At 40.3% G+C, this 21,939-nt stretch overlaps 1 protein-coding gene across 5 annotated transcripts in view; it reads right to left on the bottom strand.

Moving 5' to 3' along the window:
- KCNQ5 (potassium voltage-gated channel subfamily Q member 5) overlaps positions 1-21,939 on the bottom strand; it is a 577,598-nt gene that overhangs the window by 138,272 nt on the left and 417,387 nt on the right. For all 5 annotated transcript variants that reach the window (XM_079938653.1, XM_079938654.1, XM_079938655.1 and 2 more), the window contains exon 3: positions 10,038-10,164. In XM_079938653.1, the coding sequence (XP_079794779.1) occupies positions 10,038-10,164 (127 nt within the window). The remainder of the gene's footprint in view (positions 1-10,037; positions 10,165-21,939) is intronic.

Here is a 21,939-nt window from a genome sequence, read left to right as displayed (position 1 = left end):
GCTGAGTTCTCTTAGCTTTTGCTTGTCTGTAAAGCTTTTGATTTCTCCATGGAATCTGAATGAGATCCTTGCCGGGTAGAGTAATCTTGGTTGTAGGTTCTTCCCTTTCATCACTTTAAGTATATCATGCGACTCCTTTCTGGCTTGTAGAGTTTCCGCTGAGAAATCAGCTGTTAACCTTATGGGAGTTCCCTTGTATGCTATTTGTCATTTCTCTCTTGCTGCTTTCAATAATTTTTCTTTGTCTTTAATTTTTGCCAATTTGATTATTACTATGTGTCTCGGCATGTTTCTTCTTGGGTTTATCCTGTATGGGACTCACTGTGCTTCCTGGACTTGGGTGGCTATTTCCTTTCCCATGTTAGGGAAGTTTTCGCCTATCATCTCTTCAAATATTTTCTCTGGTCCTTTCTCTCTTTCTTTTCCTCTGGGACCCCTATAATGCAAATCTTGTTGTGTTTAATGTTGTCCCAGAGGTCTCTTAGGCTGTCTTCATTTCTTTTCATTCTTTTTTCTTTATTCTGTTCCGCAGCAGTGAATTCCACCATTCTGTCTTCCAGGTCACTTATCCGTTCTTCTGCCTCAGGTATTCTGCTATTGATATCTTCTAGTGTAGTTTTCATTTCAGTTATTATATTGTTCATCTCTGTTTGTTTGTTCTTTAATTCTTCTAGGTCTTTGTTAAACATTTCTTGCATCTTCTCAATCTTTGCCTCCATTCATTTTCTGAGGTCCTGGATCATCTTCACTATCATTATTCTGAATTGTTTTTCTGGAAGGTTGCCTATCTCCACTTCATTTAGTTGTTTTTTCTGGGGTTTTATCTTGTTCCTTCATCTGGTACATAGCCCTCTGCCTTTTCATCTTGTCTATCTTTCTGTGAATGTGCCTCTCTATTCTTTTTTGCAACTTTTAAGTAAGTCTAAAGTTACTTCAAAATTAAAAGTTGTAACTAAGGGCCAGATCTTAGGAAGATGATTGTTGGGAAAAGGAACAAACATCTATTTTCTCTCAGACTTCACATTAGCCAGTGTCTCTTGTGGGGTGGGGAAGATCTTGGGATGGGACTCAGACTGTCACATGGTTTATTGATTTGCTCCTGCGGTGCCATACATGAGTGATGCAGGGAGATGACGTGGTGTCATAGAAGGATGTTGGGACTTGACGTGAACACATCTCTCTGTTTTTGTTGAGTCTTTTGCTTATACAGTGTGACCCTCGATAAGGCCCTTAATCTAAGTCTCAGTTTTTCAATATACAAAATGGGAATCCTCATCTTTTTCAGTTTCAGTAAGATTGCTATGGGGGTTACATGGGATAGTTTGTAAATACGATTTATACTTTAAATCGTGAAATTTTATTCCTGTTCGTGTAACACCCAGTGCCCAAATCCTAACCTCCTGTTATATTCAGCATCAAAGGAAGATTTCTTATCTAAATATAGCCCTAAACTGTTGTCCATTTTCTAATACGTGTGCAGTAAAGAAGCCATAGATGGTCCAGCAAGTTCACAGCCACTGTGGATTAGTAGAAAAGTAATCAAAATTCAAAAATGAAGCAAAGGCTCACTCATCTTTTGTTTCAAGGAAGGCTGTGAGTTGAACCTTTAATTCAATGTGGTTCTTTCTTTTTACCCAGAAGGAGTGCAGAGGGGAACTACGCAATCTTTTTTCTCTTATTATTATTATTGTTATTTTTTAAAAGTTAGGGAGTTTTATTTCTGAAAAAACGGTGGTTCTGCGGCATTTTCCAGTGGAACATTTACTTATATTTCAAAGTGAGAAAAATCAAGCAGTCCTTTGCCAGTTGCGGCCCGTGGAATCAGGATAATCTCTCACGGCAACGGATACCACCTAGAACACGCTGACAAGAAAGTTGCTAATCTATGTCACATGGTCTCCCACTAACCTGTTAATAAATTCCTTTTTCCTGCTCCCTCATTATTCTTGCGTGTGGTGATTAAATGGACTATATGGTAATTAAATTTGACTCTCAAGAGGTAGTGCTTTAGAGTCGTGAGCCACAGTAGGCTGGCTTTCTGCTCCAGCTCCACTGCTGACTTGGGGGCTGAGCATGGAGCACCCACCCTGTGCCAGGCCTCAATTTTTCTGTCTACAGAGTGAGAGAAGCAACGTCTCAGAGGAACACGGTGCTGCTTTACAAGCTCTATGTTCTAACTGAGCTCCAAATTCCGTTACAGAAAGGTATTCTTTGATGAATTAAAGATGCATTTATACTGTTGTTGAGATTCTTAGCAGGAATGAAAGAAGCTTTAAGATCTAATTTTAAAAGACTCCCACTGCACAGCACATTATCCAGCTCTCAAATGCTGCACACAGTTGTGCATGGAGCATTCTGTGGTATTTATTAAAAATAAGACACAAACACTGCAAAGAGGTGCCGGGAATATCTCCACAGCGCATACAGGTGCTGAACTGCTTGACTTCCACTGAGGCTATGGGGGCTCCTACTGGCAAATTCCAAGCACCACTCGGAAGAATGACCCCCGAGAGACAGCTTAATGCTTCCTACTGATCGCGAGTCTTCAGAGAACATCTCAAGGCAGAAAGGGACAATTTCTCAGAGGAAGTAAATAACCTTTAATGAAACAAATCTGTGTCACAGCCATAACTAAGTATATGCCGCAGAGTCCTTTGCTAAGAGGCCCTTGGGAATTGCTTCCTGGTGATAGTTTCCAAGGGGAATGGGAGAGCTCTCATCACCTTCTCCTAATTCCTGCTGCTCACGGGAAATAACACATTTCTTTTCAGTTTTCAGTTTGGACATTTCATGTTTCTAAGGGTAGATATATATAGATGAGTGGAAAAGTCTGAGGGACAGGTTTATATTTTTCTGGATGGGTAATGATTTGTATATTCCGATATGAAGTTCAGACAGGTATAGACAGATGACCAAGAGACCCAGAGCCTTATGTAGCCATACTTTTTGTTGCCTGATCAAAAAATTTTTTAACCCAAATATTTAGCATCAGGCCCACCAGCAATCTATTGGACCTTTGCCTGGTGGCCCATCCTAGATGCTGCCTTGTCTCAGGCAACTATATGCCCTCACGCGGCCCCCATGGCCCCCAGGGGTGGCTGTCCGTCCATCACCTCCCACTTCTTACTGAGCTCCAGCCGCAATGGCCATGTGTCTCTTCCTGGTACCAACCAAGCTCACTGGGTCTCAAGAACCTTTGCAATGCCTGCTCCCTGGCCTGGAGAGATCTGTGCCTACATCTTCTCATTGTGGCTTCTCTAATACTCAGGTTGACTTGAGTGTCCCACTCCTTAGAAAGACCCCCTTGGGCCACCCGATCTAAAGAAGCCCCCAGTCTCTCTGTTTATATCCTTCATAACGCTATCTCTAGTTGACATTATCTTGTTTCTAAAAAATATGTTTGCATATTATTTTTCTCTGTCCACTGGAATATTAGCTTAACAGGAAGGAGGACACTGCCCATTTAGAGCCACACAGCATCCCTGGCATCTAGAACTGCGCTTGGACATGGTGGACACTGTGTAGACGTTTGCTGGGTGACTGAGCTCAGAATGCAGGGGATCTTTCACTCCTCTGCTCAGTCGGTCATGATGTTCTACACCTTTCTGTCCAGACTACTTCTACCTCCATCACGTTTGCTCTGAATCAACATAATTAGTGTCCCTCCTTCTCCACGGGCATGGGAGACCATACTCTTACAGGCAGGGATCATGTTTTATCCATCTTGGGGTCCTTTGCACCTAAGGTCATGTTTGGCACATAATAAGTGCTCTGTCTGTGAATGAATTTTCTCACATAACATTTGAAAGTACAGAATATTAGTACAATATATCGTAGTACGCCACTGAAGTTTATAGAAGGAGTGGGAAATAATCTTTAGCTATCCATTTCCTCTAAGCGTATTCTCTATATGGTCAAGTCATACCAGCTGATCAAACTATAAGTTCAAATTTGTGCACCAGGTCAACAGTGATCTAAATAGGCCTCCAAGGGTCTACTAACGTGAACAAACATGCGAAGGCATTTCTGGGAGTGATATCACTTATCCGGAGATGCCTCCAATTAGGAAATACCCAAGGACCTCATGATAACATTGTTCAAAAGGGTATACAGTCTTATATGAGGCAAGTAAGTCTACTTTAGGGCTTAATTTCTTCTTTAGGTTGGAGAGCAGCATAGGTAACCTGATCTAGTTGAAATAATAAGGCTAATATTTAAGGCTGATACTGCAATTAATGTCATTTTGTGAAGTCTGGCTTCTCATTCGAAGATTTCAGATTAGAAATGATAATATTTATATACAAATAATGAATATTACAAATGTAAAGTTGATGACAATGGACAAGGTTAACTAAATTTAATTGAAAAGTACTAATGAACAGTAAGCGCAATCTTCTCACAGTTGGGTAGTGTGGTACTCTGGAAAGTAGATACTGGCTCATTGTTCTGGGTTCCTTGCACACACTCCTGAACCTTGGAATCTCTGGCATGACAAGTGCCTTTTGTACAATAACGAGGTGGCTGGGGGTCCCTAGAGAGCTTCAAGATGGGGGCTGGTGACCAGAAAGACAAAGGCGTGATGAGAGGGCCAGCCCCACCCTGCACCTCTGGGGAGGGAAAGGAGCCTGGAGATGGAGTTCCATCACCAGTAGCCAATGATTTAATCACTTGTGTCTTTGGAGTAAAAGCTCCATGAAAATCTCTAAACCATGGGTACTGGAGAGTGTCTGGGTTGGTAAACATATGGGTGCTGGGAGGCGGGGCGCCTGGTGAGGGCACGGAAACTGCATGTTACCCAGTCCTTGGTCCCAAATACCTGCCCTGTGTGCCTCTTCCATTTGGCTGCTGTTCTTGGATTATAGCTATAATATTAATATAATATAATATAATATCATATAAGCTACAGCACTTTCTTGAGTTCTGTGTCATTCTAGTGAGGTGGGGAGTTACTGGAGCCCCCCAACTGTAGTCAGCCAGGCAGAAGTGTGTTAGCCTGAGCACCTCACTGTGGCTGGCATCTGATGTCGAGGAGGGAAAGTCCTGTGGGATTAAACCCTGAACCTGTGGGGTCTGTGCTAATACCAGTTGTTAGTGTCAGGATTGTATTGAGTTGTTGAACACCAAGTTGGTGTCCGGAAAGTTGGCGAATTGGCTGGTGTGAGGAAAAACCGCCACACGTTAAGTGTCAGAAGTGTTGTGAGTGAAAACAGCTCATCAGGTAGGTATATTTTCCTAGACTGAAATCCTGGTTCTTTCATTCACCATCTTTCTAACTTTGGACAAGTTTCTTAAGCCTTAGCTTACTTCCTCATCCTTAAGAAGGATATTATAAAACTCATGTAGGATTAAATAAGACAATATTTATAGAGTTCAAGAGCAGTACCCATCACGTAGCAAGTCTCAATAAATATCAGCTCTTATTAATTAGAAGGATTGAAATGGCTGTAATGTTCTGTGGTCAATCAACCCAACAGGGTTCAATGGTCCTCAGATGGTCCAGTTAACCACACGGAGGTGACCACATGCACTGGAGTTTGAACACTTAGATGGAAAGAGAAACAGCAGAAGAGTATATGACTGACAGGAAATAACCCAAGAGAATATAACTTCTACTAAAATGCAGAGGAGATTAGAAGGTGTAGAAAATGACACAGTTGAAGAGTATGTCTCTTGGAACCAAAGAGGGAGAACCTGGAGAGGTAGAAAAATGGTGTCTCAATCTTCAGTTCAGAGCCAGTGGCAGTCTGAGAGTCTCTGATACAGCTTTCCAACACATTAGCAGCTGAAGCTGCCTTTTAACAGGATGAACTCACAGATATATGAGAGTGGCCTTGGCTGTGTGGTTGATTTTAATAAAGGCTGCAATTTTGTTTTAGCCAAAGAAGACACTGGTTATTTTCTTCTCATTAAAAAAATACACTTGTTGGCATTTTCAGGAGTGACTCTTATCTCATGTCAAAGGCATATATGCTCCATTCAGGGCGAAATATCCGTGCTGAGGTTTGCCTCTTTCGTCCTCTTGGGGAACTATTACACTGAAGGAGAACTGCTAAAATAGCAATTAAAAACCGACTTATATTTAGCATCAAATACAGATCCACGATTAACCACAGGCTGGTGTTTTCTGCTTCCCTGAAATGCACTGCAAGACTGAGAAGTACGGCCCTGTTACATATGTCTCTAGACAGAGTCACTGGGGCATCCAGAAAAGCCGCAGCTACAGGAAATTGGTTGGCCTCCTGACAGATCAGGCTCATCATCGTGATCTAGGCACCAGCCTTTGGTACGGTTTGCAACTTTCAGGTAGGTCATTTACGGAAGTTAGAAAAGGAGTGACTGTGAACTCAGTCTTCGAGGTTATTTCACACGTTCTCTATACTGAGGTCACGAGTGAATGAGTTGTGTTTGAATGTAGAGAAATCAGAAAGCAGCCAGTCCAGGTAAATGAGGGCAGCTCGTTAGATATCTCCAAATGTACTTGACTCTCCCAGTCGTAGGGCAGCGATTATGGCCCCCAGACGTATGTAGAAATGTTATTTCAACAGCGTCTTAGGGGAGAGATGTAAATTGAATGCATAGGTATAAGGAAGAATTTTGTAATTCAAGATAAGCTTTTACCCATTTTCAAAGCAAACTCCTCAAATCAAGCAGAGATAAATCAACATGGTAATGAAAGAGAGCATCTAATTAAAAAACAATTGAATAGATTTTTTTTCTTCCCTTAGGTTACAGTTGTTTAAAATATGTTTTTCAAACCTAAGAATATAATGATTTTATGATTTCTCAAATCAACAATATTTGGAAATGCCCTGGTTCTGGCTCCAGTGCAGGGGTGGAGGGGTGGGCAGGTCAGGAGGGGAAGTTCTGCAGTCTTTGGGAATCAGCTCGTGGGCCTCTATCACCTTGTGTCCAAATACTAACAGTTGGTCTGCAGGGCTCGCTAGGTGACGGCTGTAGAAGCTTTGGTCTGTTTCAGCTGGAGAGAGCGACACAGGGGTGCTTCCAGAAAGCACTCCCTGTGCTGCAGGCACAGCCAGGCTACCAGTCTTCTCTGGATCCTTTCTTGAATGCTCAAGCCTTCTAAAAGTGTTCGGTGTGTATTTGGCATGTTCAGAGTAACCAAATCTTACAGATACATGGAGTCTTGAGAGAGGTGAGCTACATTTCCAAACTCACAACAGTTGTCATGGACAGATGAGGGAAATGCTACTTCCTTGTCCACTTTGCCACAGTAAATTAGGCAAAACAAGGGAAATCCAGGGTTCACTTTACATTTTGCTTTATCATTTAACCCCTGACATCAATCATTTTTTTATGGGCCTATTAAGCAGGCCTAGAAAGGGCCCCAGCAGCCACGTGCTACAGCCTGCCGCCGTCAGGCAGGTGACCTCGGTTCCTCTGTGTAGGTTACATCTTACTGACCTCATCCTCAAGACCCACGTTTGAACACGTTTCACTATTTCATTGCTTCGTCTGGACCATGAATCAAACCATTACATGTACCTCAAAAAAAAGACTGAAAAGTGCATAGTTATCCTAAATGTAAGTACAAATCTTGTTTTTGTTCTAATGGGGATTCATGATATATTTATCTGTGAAATTTTCTTCCAAAGCAATAGATTCACTAGAGGTCAAATATCCAAACGAAGAAAAGGCCTGAAGAGGTAACTAAACTCCAGCCACACCTAAACCATGTCACACTAAATCTGTAAGGTCACAGTTGACAGGCTCAAAGGTGGCTAAGTTACAGACGACGACGACAACGTAGTCTTCAGAACCATGCGTTACACCAAGGCCTGAACGGATCCGAGACAGGAAGAGAAAGATTAAAGGACTAAGTTATGCTGATGTATCTGTAGCTGAGAACAGCTATCAAAGGGCAGCAGGCGTCTGGGAAAGAACCTGCTTTTTAGCTTAGAAGCCAGAAATACATTGGCATTGCCTCTGGAATTGGAATAAAACCAATTTTAAATTGGTTTTAAAGCCTGGAATGGAACGTTCCTGCAGTCATCCGTGAACCAACCTTATCCTGTAGAAGCTGAGTGAGCCTTGGCCAAACCATCTGCCTTGTGAATGGTTTTGTTTGGGTCCCTCATAGGACAGGAAGTTCTTGTGCCGTAATTCCACATCGAGTTACAGTGTTTTGTGGTGTAGCTTGAGCAGGGAATTAAAAAAGAGGAAAAACCTCCAGAGGAAAATCAAGTGCCTTCACTGATGCACCCGAGGGGCTGGGTGGACCCGCAAGGCTGGGCGTTGGCGCCCACTTTCCTCCATGCTTCTCTGGCAGAAGAGGGGCAGCCGGACAAACAGACTGCGTTAGTGAAGGCCAAACAAGATGTTTCAAGGTTGATGTAACTTAGAATTGCACTAGATTCACTGTGGTAACCGCAGGGCTTCACGCACAGCCCCATGTCCATAACGTCTGGTTGAAGGAATGGTGGCTCCGGAAACATGCATGCGTGTGGGGAGCCCTCCCGCTTCCCTGTGCCCAGGACGTGCGCCACTCACACCGCACTGGGAAGAAAGATGGGCCAAAGGGTTCCTCTTACAGTCCCCGTGGAGGGGGTTTCTCTACTTCTTCCTTAAGGAACAGGGGTTAGGGAGGAAACTAAAGGTGCTCAACAATTCCCAACTCCTGAAACAAAATGGCAAACCAGCTGCTGATGAAGAGCTCAGTCTAAACTAGCTTGTAAATAAAAACCCCACTTTCTCAGATTGGAAATAGTTGAAATAAGTAAACCTCACCGAGAACTTTCAGCATTTGGATTTGAATGGCTACCAAAGAAGTGGAAAGGAAAAAAGAGCAAGAAAACCAAACGTAGCTGCTGAATAACAGCAGCAACTACAACATCAACAACAACGACAAGCTTTTGTAGACAGGGTTTTCTTTTTCTTTCCCCAAAGGAATAACATTCTATTTCTTAAAAACAGGCCAAATTCTTCAAAAATGTCAGTGTTGGGAAAGACAGAGAAAGGCTGACGAACGGTTCTAGACGAATGAGACCAAAGAAGCGTGATGACCAGACACAGTTGTGACCCAGCCTGGGTCCCGCCCTGGAGGGAAAATGCTACAAATGACATTATTGGGTCAACTGGCAAAACCGCGATACAACCAGCAGATTAGTTAAGGTATTGTGTTAATGTCCAATTTATGGAAGGTTAGGTAAAAGAATGTCCTTATTTTGGAAAACCCACACTGAAATATTTAGGGATAAAGGGCCATGATGTAGACAACTTACTTAAAAACTTAATCGATTAATTGAAAATTGAGATATAATTGACTAAGGTTTTCAATTTTATGATCCACTTTTAAGTCTATTACTTGGAGGTGCCAGATCTTAACTCTGGGATGTTTTATAATTTCAGGCTGGTACCCAGGTGAATGGAATCTCTTTGAAAGGACAGCAGCCAGGGAGCTGCAGGGATGTGATATTGATTCGGGGACTGTAGGGTGGGGACTCACATTTCAGAGGATAAACACTTTATCAGGTCTAACAGTTACAGTGCACACACATACTTGTAATTATTCTTGAGGCATGCTCATTAACAGGCTTTACCCAGACAACTACACTTATACGCCCCAGCAGAGCAAGAGCATAGAAGGGGTGCTGCTTACACTGTAGAGCAAAAAGGCGTCTTTACACTTAGTGAAACCAATGCTCCCAAACTCAGGGCGACACTCGAGAACCATGTATTTCATCATAACTTAACCTGACACAAGTGCGTATTTTAGAGCCAGACCATCTGGCTCAAATCCCAGCTCCACCACTAACCACCTGCATGACTTTTAGCAACTCACTTCACCTCTCTGTGCCCCAATTTCTTCATCTTAAAATGGGGATAATAAAAATACCTACCTCATCATGTTATGAAGAGGATTAAATGAGTCAGCATTTTCAAAACACGAGATTGCTGGCCCATGGTGAATAATCCATGAATGTTAGCTTTTAACATTAACTAAATGCTGCGATACCGGAAAAAGACGAAGAAAAGGATGCGGTGGCATAAATCTAGGTATCCAAGACTTTGATATTCACCTATAACACAGAAGGGCTTCCGGGCAAATCTCAGTCTTCCTTGCCATCCTCTGTACCGGCAACAGCAGCCTGCAGACCAGATTCGAATGATGAACTCCAAACCAAAGACAACGATCATCACAAACTCCTAAAACATCAAATGAGGCACATGTCAGAGAGAGGTATTACGGATCAAACCACAGCAGCAAGCTCTGTGGATATTTCCGGACATGCAGGCACTTCATCTAAAATATCTGGTTGTTAAAGCCTGAAGTTAACATCGCCTTTTCTCCAAATCAAGCTAAACCCGGAGAACATCGGAATTGTATTTCCTATCATGCACATTGTATTTCCTATCATGGACATTGTATTTCCTATCATGGAATGCTATTGTACTTCCTATCATGCACATTGTATTTCCTATCATGGAATGCTATTCCTCTTCAAGTCTCTAAAGTTTTGCAAGTTTAGGAGTCTGTTTTAATTCTAAATATGCAGGCTGAATTACGGATCCCCTTGTCTGGAATACACAGTCCCTCGAGACTGGTTCCAGGACCCCATGGACACCAAAATCCTCAGATGTTCAAGCCCCTTATATAAAATGGAGTAGTGTTTACATAAAACCTACACACATCCTTCCATATACTTTAAGTCATTTCTAGATTACTTATAATACCTAATACAATGTAAATGATTTGCAAATAGTTGCTGGCATGCAGTTCAAGTTTTGTTTCTTGGAACTTTCTGGAATTTTTTTTCAAATATTTCGATCTATGGTTGGTTGCATCTGTGGATGTGGAACCTGCAGGTAAGGAGAGCTGACTGTATAGTGCAATTGACCTTAGAACCTGGTAACGTGAAATATCTGAAATGAAAGAGCAAACCCTGAAAACACAGCTTCACAGTTTTACAGAAAACAGACCCTCATTTTGCTGCAAGGAGTGACATAATCCCTGAGCCCTTAAGAGTTGTTCTCAGAGAAGTTAGTATTTAGGAGGATACTGAGTTCTTTTGTTACGACGTCAAAATCTCCTTATAAGACAGCAAGTTTTGACAGTGTTATTGTGTGTGGCACATACATCCTTTGCCAGAAATGAGACCCTGAAGCCTCTGGATCTGATGCTTGTTAATTATTAGGCTGCCCTTTGGTGACAGCTGCCTTGAAAATAACACTTGCTCCAGCAGGAGGGCTTTGAGATTATCTAGTAAGAGTTGTGAGTGAACCCTGGAGAAGGCCAACTAAAGAGGCTCATTAAATGTGGGTCACAGACTGAGAAACCACCGGACTCTGTCAGAAGAAAGCACCTCTGGAGCAGACCTGTCACAGTCACCTTGTTGCCCCTCTATAGGGGCAGGCACTGAGTTTATCACATTTGATTTGTTTTCCTTTAAACATATTTCCCTCTCTTGGGCTTTCCTGGTGGCGCAGTGGTTGGGAGTCCGCCTGCCGATGCAGGGGACACGGGTTCGTGCCCCGGTCCGGGAAGATCCCACATGCTGCGGAGCGGCTGGGCCCGTGAGCCATGGCCACTGAGCCTGCACGTCCAGAGACTGTGCTCCGCAACGGGAGAGGCCACAGCAGTGAGAGGCCCGTGTATCACAAAAAAAAAGAAAAAAAAAATTCCCTCTCTTGTTTTGTTTTTTTTAAAATCTCTCTCTTGTTTTTAAACAACGGTTGAGTCAGCATTTATGATGTACAACAATATTACTTGATTTTTGTTATAACTGCTTAATTATAAAAGTGATACATGGTTTTTATTAAAGTCTCTAAACATCACAGACGTGTTGAGTGTACAAAGTAGTCCTAAGCCACTCCCCATCCTCCCACGTCCCAAGATAAAAACTGTTATCAAATTTAGAAAAATGGCATTTTTGTTGCAAGTTTCAGGCAAATGTCTGTTTCTTCAGTTAGAGCATGTGATGATATATTGCACTTTTGAAATGCCTAGTAGAGATACATCATTCTCTCCTTCTGTTATTTTGCACTAAGTAACCCACAAATATTTCTCATCATGGGAAATAAATCTCCAATATCATGGCTGCTTACTTACAGTGACTTAAAACTACCCGTGGGCTAAATCTCCGCAGATGACTTTATGCAGATAATTAAAGCCATGGTCAACGCACACTCATTCATGATATCAGGGTTTTGTTTTGTTTTGCTTTTAGTTTTGAGTATATATCTAGGTAGTTGAGTTTATTCATTCATTAAGGTGGCTGAAGTGCCACGTTAGGAAGAGCTGGGAGTGAACCCTGGGGAGACCAGGCTTGTTTTAATCCTTCTCTTTCCTCATACAGAGCTGAGGCCCCAGGTGCCCAGCAGCCGTGTGTCCAGTGCACATTTAATGGCAGGGCCATTTTATCCCGGCCGCCACCTCCTACTTGAGCCAGGAAGTCTGGCACTCCACTTGTGGGGTCCTATTATCAGGGATAGCTAAGAAAATCCCAAATGTGGCCTGAGCAACTGGCACTACAGTAGAATGATTTTACTTTTTCATGGGAATAGCTGCTACCAGCCAATGTATGGCCAATAATCTTTAGATACTGAATAAAGCATATTAGAATAAAGTAACATCCTATTACTTTAGGAAGGTAGGCCCTCACTGCATCATTTCTATGTCATATCCTGAGGCAGATAAATTACATCTACAAATTCTTTATTCAGGGTCCCTTGTTCAGGAATATTGCCTCTTCAATTTTTTTTTTTAATTATGTTGGGAAAAATCCTTCATTTCCAAATAAAGCAAGAGGAAGTTGTAATTGGATTTCACTACAGGGTCACAGTTTCTGCCTCGGAGAAGTAAGACTAGGGTCAGAATTCTCTCCTACTAGAGCATTCCTTAGTATTCTTTATGAGGGCCTGGTTTTAGACTTAGTGAGCGATAACCTCAAACTCTCTGGTCACCGAGTGAGCAGCAGGGAGGTGTCTGTGCAGCATTTCCCTCAGGCCCAGAGCTATAGGACGTGGGGATGCTCCCTCCCAAGACTTGAGCTGATTCGATTGGGAGCAAAAGCATGAAAACCACTTTGACCAGATTCTGTCTCTTTGTTTCCTGAAATTTCCATCTTATTTCAATTAAAAGGAACAAAGTGCTATTGAGAAAGAGGGGGGAAAGGATTCCAAATCTGACAGTCAGACCTGGTGGGGAATGGAATTGTGAGAAGAGCACCTTTTCTCTTTTTTCATTTCCCCACTTTGTTGAGATATAATTGACAAATAAAAGTTCTGTATATGTGAGCTGTACCATGCGATGTTTTGATGTACATAGACATTGTGAAATGTTTACCATAATCAAGCTAATTAACATATCCATCACCTCACATAGGTAACTTTTTTTTTTTTTTTTTTTTGGTGAGAACACTTAAAATTTAATCGCTTAGCAAATTTCCAGGACACGCTAACACTACTGTTAACTATAGTCACCAGGCTGTATGTTAGGTCTCCAGGACTTATTCATCCTGCATAATTGAAACTTGGTGCCCTTTGTCCAGTATCTCTCCTTCCTGCCCGCCTTCCAGTCCCTGGCAATCATTCTACTTTCTGTTTTTATGAGTTTGACTTTTTATATTCCACATGTGAGAACATGCAGTATTTGTGTTTCTCTGTCAGACTTATTTCACTTAGCATAACGTCCTCCCAATTCATCCATGTTATTGCAAATGGCAGGATTTCTTTTTTAAGGCTGACTAATACTCCCGTCTCTGTCTGTCTACCTATCTATCTATCTCACATCTCCTTTATTCGGTTGTCCACTGATGGACACTAAGGTTGTTTCCACATCTTGGCTATTGTGAATAATGCTGCAATGAACATGAGGGTGCAGATATCTCTTTGAGATCCTGACCTCACTTCCTTTGGATATAGGACCAGAAGTGGGTTGCTGGTAGCTCTATTTTTAATTTCCTGAGGAACCTCCATACTGTTCTTTGTAGTGGCTGCATCAATTTACATTCCCACCAACAGTGCACGAGGGTTCCCTTTTCTCCACACCCTCTCCAGCACTTGTTATCTTTTTGATAACAGCCATTCTAACACATATGAGGTGATACCTCATTGTGCTTTTTTTTCTGAATTAATTTTTAGTTGCTTTACAATGTTGTGTTAGTTTCAGGTGTACAGCAAAGTGAATCAGTTATACATGTACATATATCCACTCTTTCAGGTTCTTTTCCCGCATAGGTCATTACAGAGTTTTGAATAGAGCTGCCTGTGCTACACAGTAGGTTCTTATTAGTTATCTATTTTACACATAGTAGTGTGTATATGTCAATCCCAATCTTCATGGTTTTGATTTACATTTCTGATGATTAGTGATGTTGGACACCTTTTCATAATACCTGTTGCCCATTTTTAAATCAGGTTATTTTATTTTATTTTTTGCTATTGAGTTATGGAAGGTCCGTATATGTTTGGATATTAACTTCTTATCAGAAGTTTGGTGTGAAAATGTCTTCTCCCATCCCAGAGGTTGTGTCTTCACTCTGTTGATCATTTCCTTTTATGTACAGAAGATTTTAAGTTAGATGCAATCCCACGTATTTATTTTTGTTTTTGGTGATTTTGGAGTCATATAAAAAAACCCAAAAGACAAATTCTGTATGATATCACTTATGAGTGGAATCTGAAAAATAAAACTAACTAGTGGATATAAAAATAAACAGACTCACCAATATAGAGAACAAACTAGTGGTTACCAATGAGGAGAGGGATGCGGGGAGGGACAAGATAGGGGTAGGGGATTAAGAGGCACAAACTACTAAGTATAAAATAAATAAGCTACCAGGATATATAGTACAACACAGGGAATAGAGCCAATATTTTATAATAACTATAAAGGGAATATAACCTTCAAAACTGTGAATCATCATGTTGTACACCTGAAATTTATATAATATTGTACATCAACTGTACCTTAATTAAAACACACAAAAAAAACCATTGCCCAGACCAATGTCAAGAAGCTTCTTCTCTATGTCAGACAGAGAAAGACAAGTATCATGATATCACTTATATGTGGACTCTAAAAAAAGGGTACAAATGAACTTATCTTAGAACAGAAATAGAGCTACAGATGTAGAAAATAAACTTATGGTTACCCAGGGGTAAGGGGGTGGGGAGGGATAAACTGGAAGAATTGGGATTGACATATACATACTACTATATATAAGATAACCAACAAGGACCTACTGTATAGCACAGGGAACTCTACTCAGTACTCTGTAATGGTCTATATGGGAAAAGAGCCTTAAAAAGAGTGGATATATGTATATGTATAATAGATTCACTTTGCCGTACACTTAAAACTAACACAATGTTGTAAATCAACTATACTCAATAAAAATTAAAAAAAAAAAAGAAGCTCCTTCCCTATATTTTCTTCTAATAGTATTATAGTTTCAGGCCTTACGTTTAAGTCTTTCGTCCATTTTGAGTTGACTTTTGTATGTGGTGTGAGATAAGGGTCCAATTTCATTCTTCTGCATATGGATATTCAATTTTCCCATTCATGATAAAAACTCTCAGAAAGTCAGAAATAGAGGTTTACTATCTCAAAGTGATAAATAGAATCTACAAAACCCTTAGAGCTAATGTCACACGTAATGATGAAAGACTGAAAGCTTTTCTCCAAAAATCAAGAACACAGAAAGATGTTAGCTTCATCACTCTTATTCAACATAGTTGTGTAATATAGTCACTGCAATAAGGCAAGTAAAAGAAATAAAAGGCATACAACTGGAAAGACAGACATAAAATAGTCTATATTTGCAGATGCATGACTGTCTACAGAGAAAATCTCAAGGAATCTACCAAAAGACTCTTAGAAATAATCAGTGAGTTCAGTAAGGTTGCAAGATACAAGATCAATATACAAAAACCAATCAGATGTCTGCATACTAACAGTAAGGATGTGGAAGCCAAAATTAAAAGCACAAAATTATTTACGATCATTCCAAAGAAATTAAATGTTTAGCTATGCACTTAACAAACCTGTACAGGGTACGCAGGCTGAAAATTATAAAATGTTGGTTAAAGAAAGCAGACGAGACCTAAGTAAATGGAAATACCGTGTTCATGAATTGGAAGATTCAACATAATAAGGATGTCAGCTCTTCCCAAATTGATGTGTAGGTTTAATGAAATTCCTATCAAACTCCTAGCAGGTTTTTTCTTTTTTTTTGTAGACATAAAGAAACTTATTCTAAAGTTGATGTGGAAAGGCACAGGCCCTAGAATAGCTAAAAATAATCCTGAAAAAAGAGAATGAAGTGGGAGGAATCACTGTATCTGATATTAAGGCCCACTATGTAGCTCTAATAATCAGGACTGTGTGGTCTTGGCAGAGGGACAGACACATAGAGAATGATGGAGCACAACAGAGAACCTAGAAATACACTCAGACAAACATGCTCAATGGATTATTTGATAAAGGTACATAAGTAATTCAAAGGAAGAAGAAATAGCCCTTCAATAATCAGTGCTGGGACAACTGGACATCCATATACAATAAAATGAACCTCTATCTATATCTCACACTTTATACAAAAATTGATTCAAAATGGATCATGGGCTTAAGTGTTAAAACTATACAACTTTTAGTAAAAAACATAAGAGAAAAATTTTAGGAATTGAGCTAAGAGTTCTTTGACTTTACACCAAAAGCATAAGTAAGGAAAGGAAAAATTGATAAATTGAACTTCATCAAAATTAGAGAGGATTACTCCCTCTTGCGAGAGCACAAGAATCACAACTAACTGCTGAACAATCATTGACAGGAAGACACTGGAACTCACCAAAAAAGACACCCCACATCCAAAGACAAAGGAGAAGCCACTATGAGATGGTAGGAGCGGTGCAATCACAATAAAATCAAATCTCACAACTGCTGGCTGGGTGACTCACAGACTGGAGAACACTTATACCACAGAAGTCCACCCCCAGGAGCGAGGGTTCTGAGCCCCATGTCAGGCTTCCAAACCTGGGGGGCCAGCAATGGGAGGAGGAATTCCTAGAGAATCAGACTTTGAAGGCTGATGGGATTTGATTGCAGGACTTCGACAGGACTGTGGGAAACAGAGACTCCACTCATGGAGGGCACACACAAAGTAGTGTGCGTGTCGGGACCCAGGGGAAGGAGCAGTGACCCCAGGGGAGACTGAACCAGACGTACCTGCTAGTGTTGGAGGGTCTCCTGCAGAGGTGGGGGGTGGCTCTGTCTCACCATGAGGACAAGAACACTGGCAGCAGAAGTTCTGGGAAGTACTTGGCATGAGCCCTCCCAGAGTCCGCCATTAGCCCCACCAAAGAGCCTGGGTAGGCTCCAGTGCTGGGTCGCCTCAGACCAAACAACCCACAGGGAGGGAACTCAGCCCCAACCATCAGCAGTCAAACAGATTAAAGTTTTACTGAGCTGTGCCCACCAGAGCAACACCCAGCTCTACCCAGGGACTCTACCAGTCCCTCCCATCAGGAAACTTGCACAAGCCCCATAGATAGCCTCATCCACCAGAGGGCAGACAGCAGGAGCAAGAAGAACTACAATCCTGCAGCCTGTGGAACAAAAACCACATTCACAGAAAGACAGACAGGAATGACAAGGCAGAGGGCTATGTATCAGATGAAGGAACAAGATAAAACCCCACAAAAACAACTAAATGAAGTGGAGATAGGCAACCTTCCAGAAAAAGAATTCAGAATAATGATAGTGAAGATGTTCCAGGACCTTGGAAAAAGAATGGAGGCAAAGATGGAATAGATGCAAGAAACGTTTAACAAAGACCTAGAAGAATTAAAGAACAAACAAAGAGAGATGAACAATACAACAACTGAAATGAAAACTACACTAGAAGAAATCAATAGCAGAATACCTGAGGCAGAAGAACGGATAAGTGACCTGGAAGACAGAATGGTGGAATTCACTGCTGCGAAAAGAAAAAAAAAAAAGAATGAAAAGAAATGAAGACAGCCTAAGAGACCTCTGGGACAACATTAAACGCAAAAACATTCGCATTATAGGGGTCCCAGAAGGAGAAGAGAGAGAGAAAGGACCTGAGAAAATACTTGAAGAGATTACAGTTGAAACCTTCCCTAACATGGGAAAGGAAATAGCCAGGAAGTGCAGAGAGTCCCAGGCAGATAAACCCAAGGAGAAACACGCCGAAACACATAGTAATCAAATTGGCAAAAATTAAAGACAAAGAAACATTATTGAAAGCAGCAAGAGAGAAATGACAAATAGCATACAAGGGAACTCCCATAAGGTTAACAGCTGATTTCTCAGCAGAAACTCTACAAGCCAGAAGGGAGTGGCATGATATACTTCAAGTGGGGAAAGGGAAGAACCTACAACCAAGATTACTCTACCCGGCGAGGGTCTCATTCAGGTTCCATGGAGAAATCAAAAGCTTTACAGACAAGCAAAAGCTAAGAGAATTCAGCACCACCAAACCAGCTCTACAACAAATGCTAAAGGAACTTCTCTAAGTGGGAAACACAACAGAACAAAAGGACCTACAAAAACAAACCCATAATTGAGAAAATGGTCATAGGAACATACATATCGATAATTACCTTAAACGTAAATGGAGGAAATGCTCCAACCAAAAGACACAGGCTTGCTGAATGGATACAAAAACAAGACACATATATATGCTGTCTACAAGAGACCCACTTCAGACCTAGGGACACAAACAAACTGAAAGTAAAGGGATGGAAAAAGATATTCCACGCAAATGGAAATCAAAAGAAAGCTGGAGTAGCAATACTCACACCAGATAAAATAGACTTTAAAATAAAGAATTTTACAAGAGACAAGGAAGGACACTAAATAATGATCAAGGGATCAATCCAAGAAGAAGATATAACAATTATAAATATATGCACCCAACAGAGGAGCACCTCAATACATAAGGCAACTGCTAACAGCTATAAAAGAGGAAACCAACAATAACACAGTAATAGTGGGGGACTTTAACACCTCACTTACACCAATGGACAGATCATCCAAAATGAAAATTAATAAGGAAACACAAGCTTTAAATGACACAATAGACCAAAAAGATTTAATTGATATTTATAGGACATTCCATCCCAAAACAGCAGATTACACTTTCTTCTCAAGTGTACATGGAACATTCTCCAGGATAGATCACATCTTGGGTCACAAATCAAGCCTCAGTAAATTTAAGAAAATTGAAATCATATCAAGCATCTTCTCTGACCACAATGCTACGAGATTAGAAATGAATTACAGGGAATAAACATAAAAAACACAAACAAATGGAGGGTAAACAATACGTAACTAAATAACCAAGAGATCACTGAAGAAATCAAAGAGGAAATCAAAAAATACCTAGAGACAAATGACAATGAAAACAGGACAAGCCAAAACCTATGGGATGCAGCAAAAGCAGTTCTAAGAGGGAAGTTTATAGCTATACAAGCCTACCTCAAGAAACAAGAAACATCTCAAATAAACAATCTAACCTTACACCTAAAGGAATTAGAGAAAGAAGAACAAACAACATAAAGTTAGTAGAAGAAAAGAAATCATAAAGATCAGAGCAGAAATAAATGAAATAGAAACAAAGAAAACAATAGCAAAGATCAGTAAAACTAAAAGTTGGTCCTTTGAGACGATAAACAAAATTGATAAACCTTTAGTCAGACTCATCAAGAAAAAGTGGGAGAGAACTCGAATCAATAAAATTGGAAATGAAAAAGGAGAAGTTACAACAGACACCACAGAAATACAAAGCATCCTAAGAGACTACTACAGGCAACTCTATGCCAATAAAATGGACAACCTGGAAGAAATGGACAAATTCTTGAAAGGTATAAGTTTCCAAGACTGAACTAGGAAGAAATAGAAAATATGAACAGACCAATCATAAGTAATGAAATTGAAACTGTGATTAAAAATCTTCCAACAAACAAAAGTCCAGGACCAGATGGCTTCACAGGTGAATTCTATTAAACATTTAGAGAAGAGCTAACACCCATCCTTCTCAAACTCTTCCAAAAAATTGCAGAGGAAAGAACACTCCCGAACTCATTCTATGAGGCCACCATCACTCTGATATCAAAACCAGACAAAGATACTTCAAAAAAAGAAAATTACAGATCAATATCACTGATGAATATACATGCAAAAATCCTCAACAAAATACTAAGAAAATCCAACAACACATTAAAAGCATCATACACCATGATCAAGTGGGATTTATCCCACTTGATCAAGGATTCTTCAATATATGCAAATCAATCAATATGATAAGCCATATTAACTAATTGAAAAATAAAAACCATATGATCATATCAATAGATGCAGAAAAAGCTTTTGACAAAATTCAACACCCATTTATGATAAAAGCTCTCCAGAAAGTGGGCAAAGAGGGAACCTACCTCAACATAATAAAGGCCATATATGACAAACCCACAGCAAACATCATTCCCAATGGTGAAAAACTGAAAGCATTTCCTCTAAGATCAGGAACAAGCCAAGGATGTCCACTATCACCACTATTATTCAACATAGTTTTGGAAGCCCTAGCCACGGCAAGCAGAGAAGAAAGAGAAATAAAAGCAATACAAATTGGAAAAGAAGTAAAACTGTCACCGTTTGCAGATGACATGATACTATACATAGATAATCCTAAAGATGGTACCAGAAAATACCATGAAACTACAATGAATTTGTAAAGTTGCAGGGTATAAAATTAATGCACAGAAATCCCTTGCATTCGTATATACTAACGATGAAAAATCTGAAAGAGAAATTAAGGAAACCCTCCCATTTACCATTGCAAAAATAAGAATAAAATACCTAGGAATAAACCTACCTAGGGAGACAAAACACCTGTATGCAGAAAACTATAAGACACTGATGAAAGAAAGTAAGGATGATACGAACAGATGGAGAGATATACCATGGTCTTAGATTGGAAGAATCAATATTGTGAAAATGACTATACTACCCAAAGTAATCTACAGATTCAATGGAATCCCTATCAAATTACCAATGGCATTTTTTTACAGAACTAGAACAAAAAATCTTAAAATCTGTATGGAGACACAAAAGACTCCAACTAGCCAAAGCAGTCCTGAGGGAGAAAAGCGGAGCTGGAGGAATCAGGCTCCCAGACTTCAGACAATACTACAAAGCTACAGTAATCAACACAATATGGTACTGGCACAAAACAGAAATACAGACCAATGGAACAAGATAAAGAGCCCAGAAATAAACTCATGCACCTGTGGTCAACTAATCTATTACAAAGGAGGCAGGATATACAATGGAGAAAAGACAGTCTCTTCAATAAGTGGTGCTGGGAAAACTGGACAGCTACATGTAAAAGAATGAAATTAGAACACTGCCTAACACTATACACAAAAATAAACTCAAAATGGATTAGAGACCTAAATGTAAGACCGAACACTATAAAACTCTTAGAGGAAAACATAGGAAGAACACTCTTTGACATAAATCACAGCAAGATCTTTTTTGATCCACCTTCTAGAATAATGGAAATAAAAACAAAAATAAACAAATGGGACCTAATGAAACTTAAAAGCTTTTGCACAGCAAAGGAAACCATAAACAAGATGAAAAGACACCTCTCAGAATGGGAGAAAATATTTGCAAACGAATCAATGGACAAAGGATTAATCTTCAAAATATATAAACAGCTCATGTAGCTCAATATTAAAAAAACAAACAACGCAATCCAAAAATGGGCAGAAGACCTAAATAGACATTTCTCCAAAGAAGACATATAGATGGCCAAGAAGCACATGAAAAGCTGCTTAACATCACTAATTATTAGAGAAATGTGAATCAAAACTACAATGAGGTATCACCTCACACCAGTTACAATGGGCATCATCAGAAAATCTACCAGCAACAAATGCTGGAGAGGGTGTGGA

This window comes from Stenella coeruleoalba (genome assembly GCF_951394435.1).
Source record: "Stenella coeruleoalba genome assembly, chromosome: 12".
In the NCBI taxonomy this organism is placed as follows: Eukaryota; Metazoa; Chordata; class Mammalia; order Artiodactyla; family Delphinidae; genus Stenella; species Stenella coeruleoalba.
Note: the sequence above shows the minus strand (reverse complement) of the source record. Positions and strands in the feature narration are given on the sequence as shown.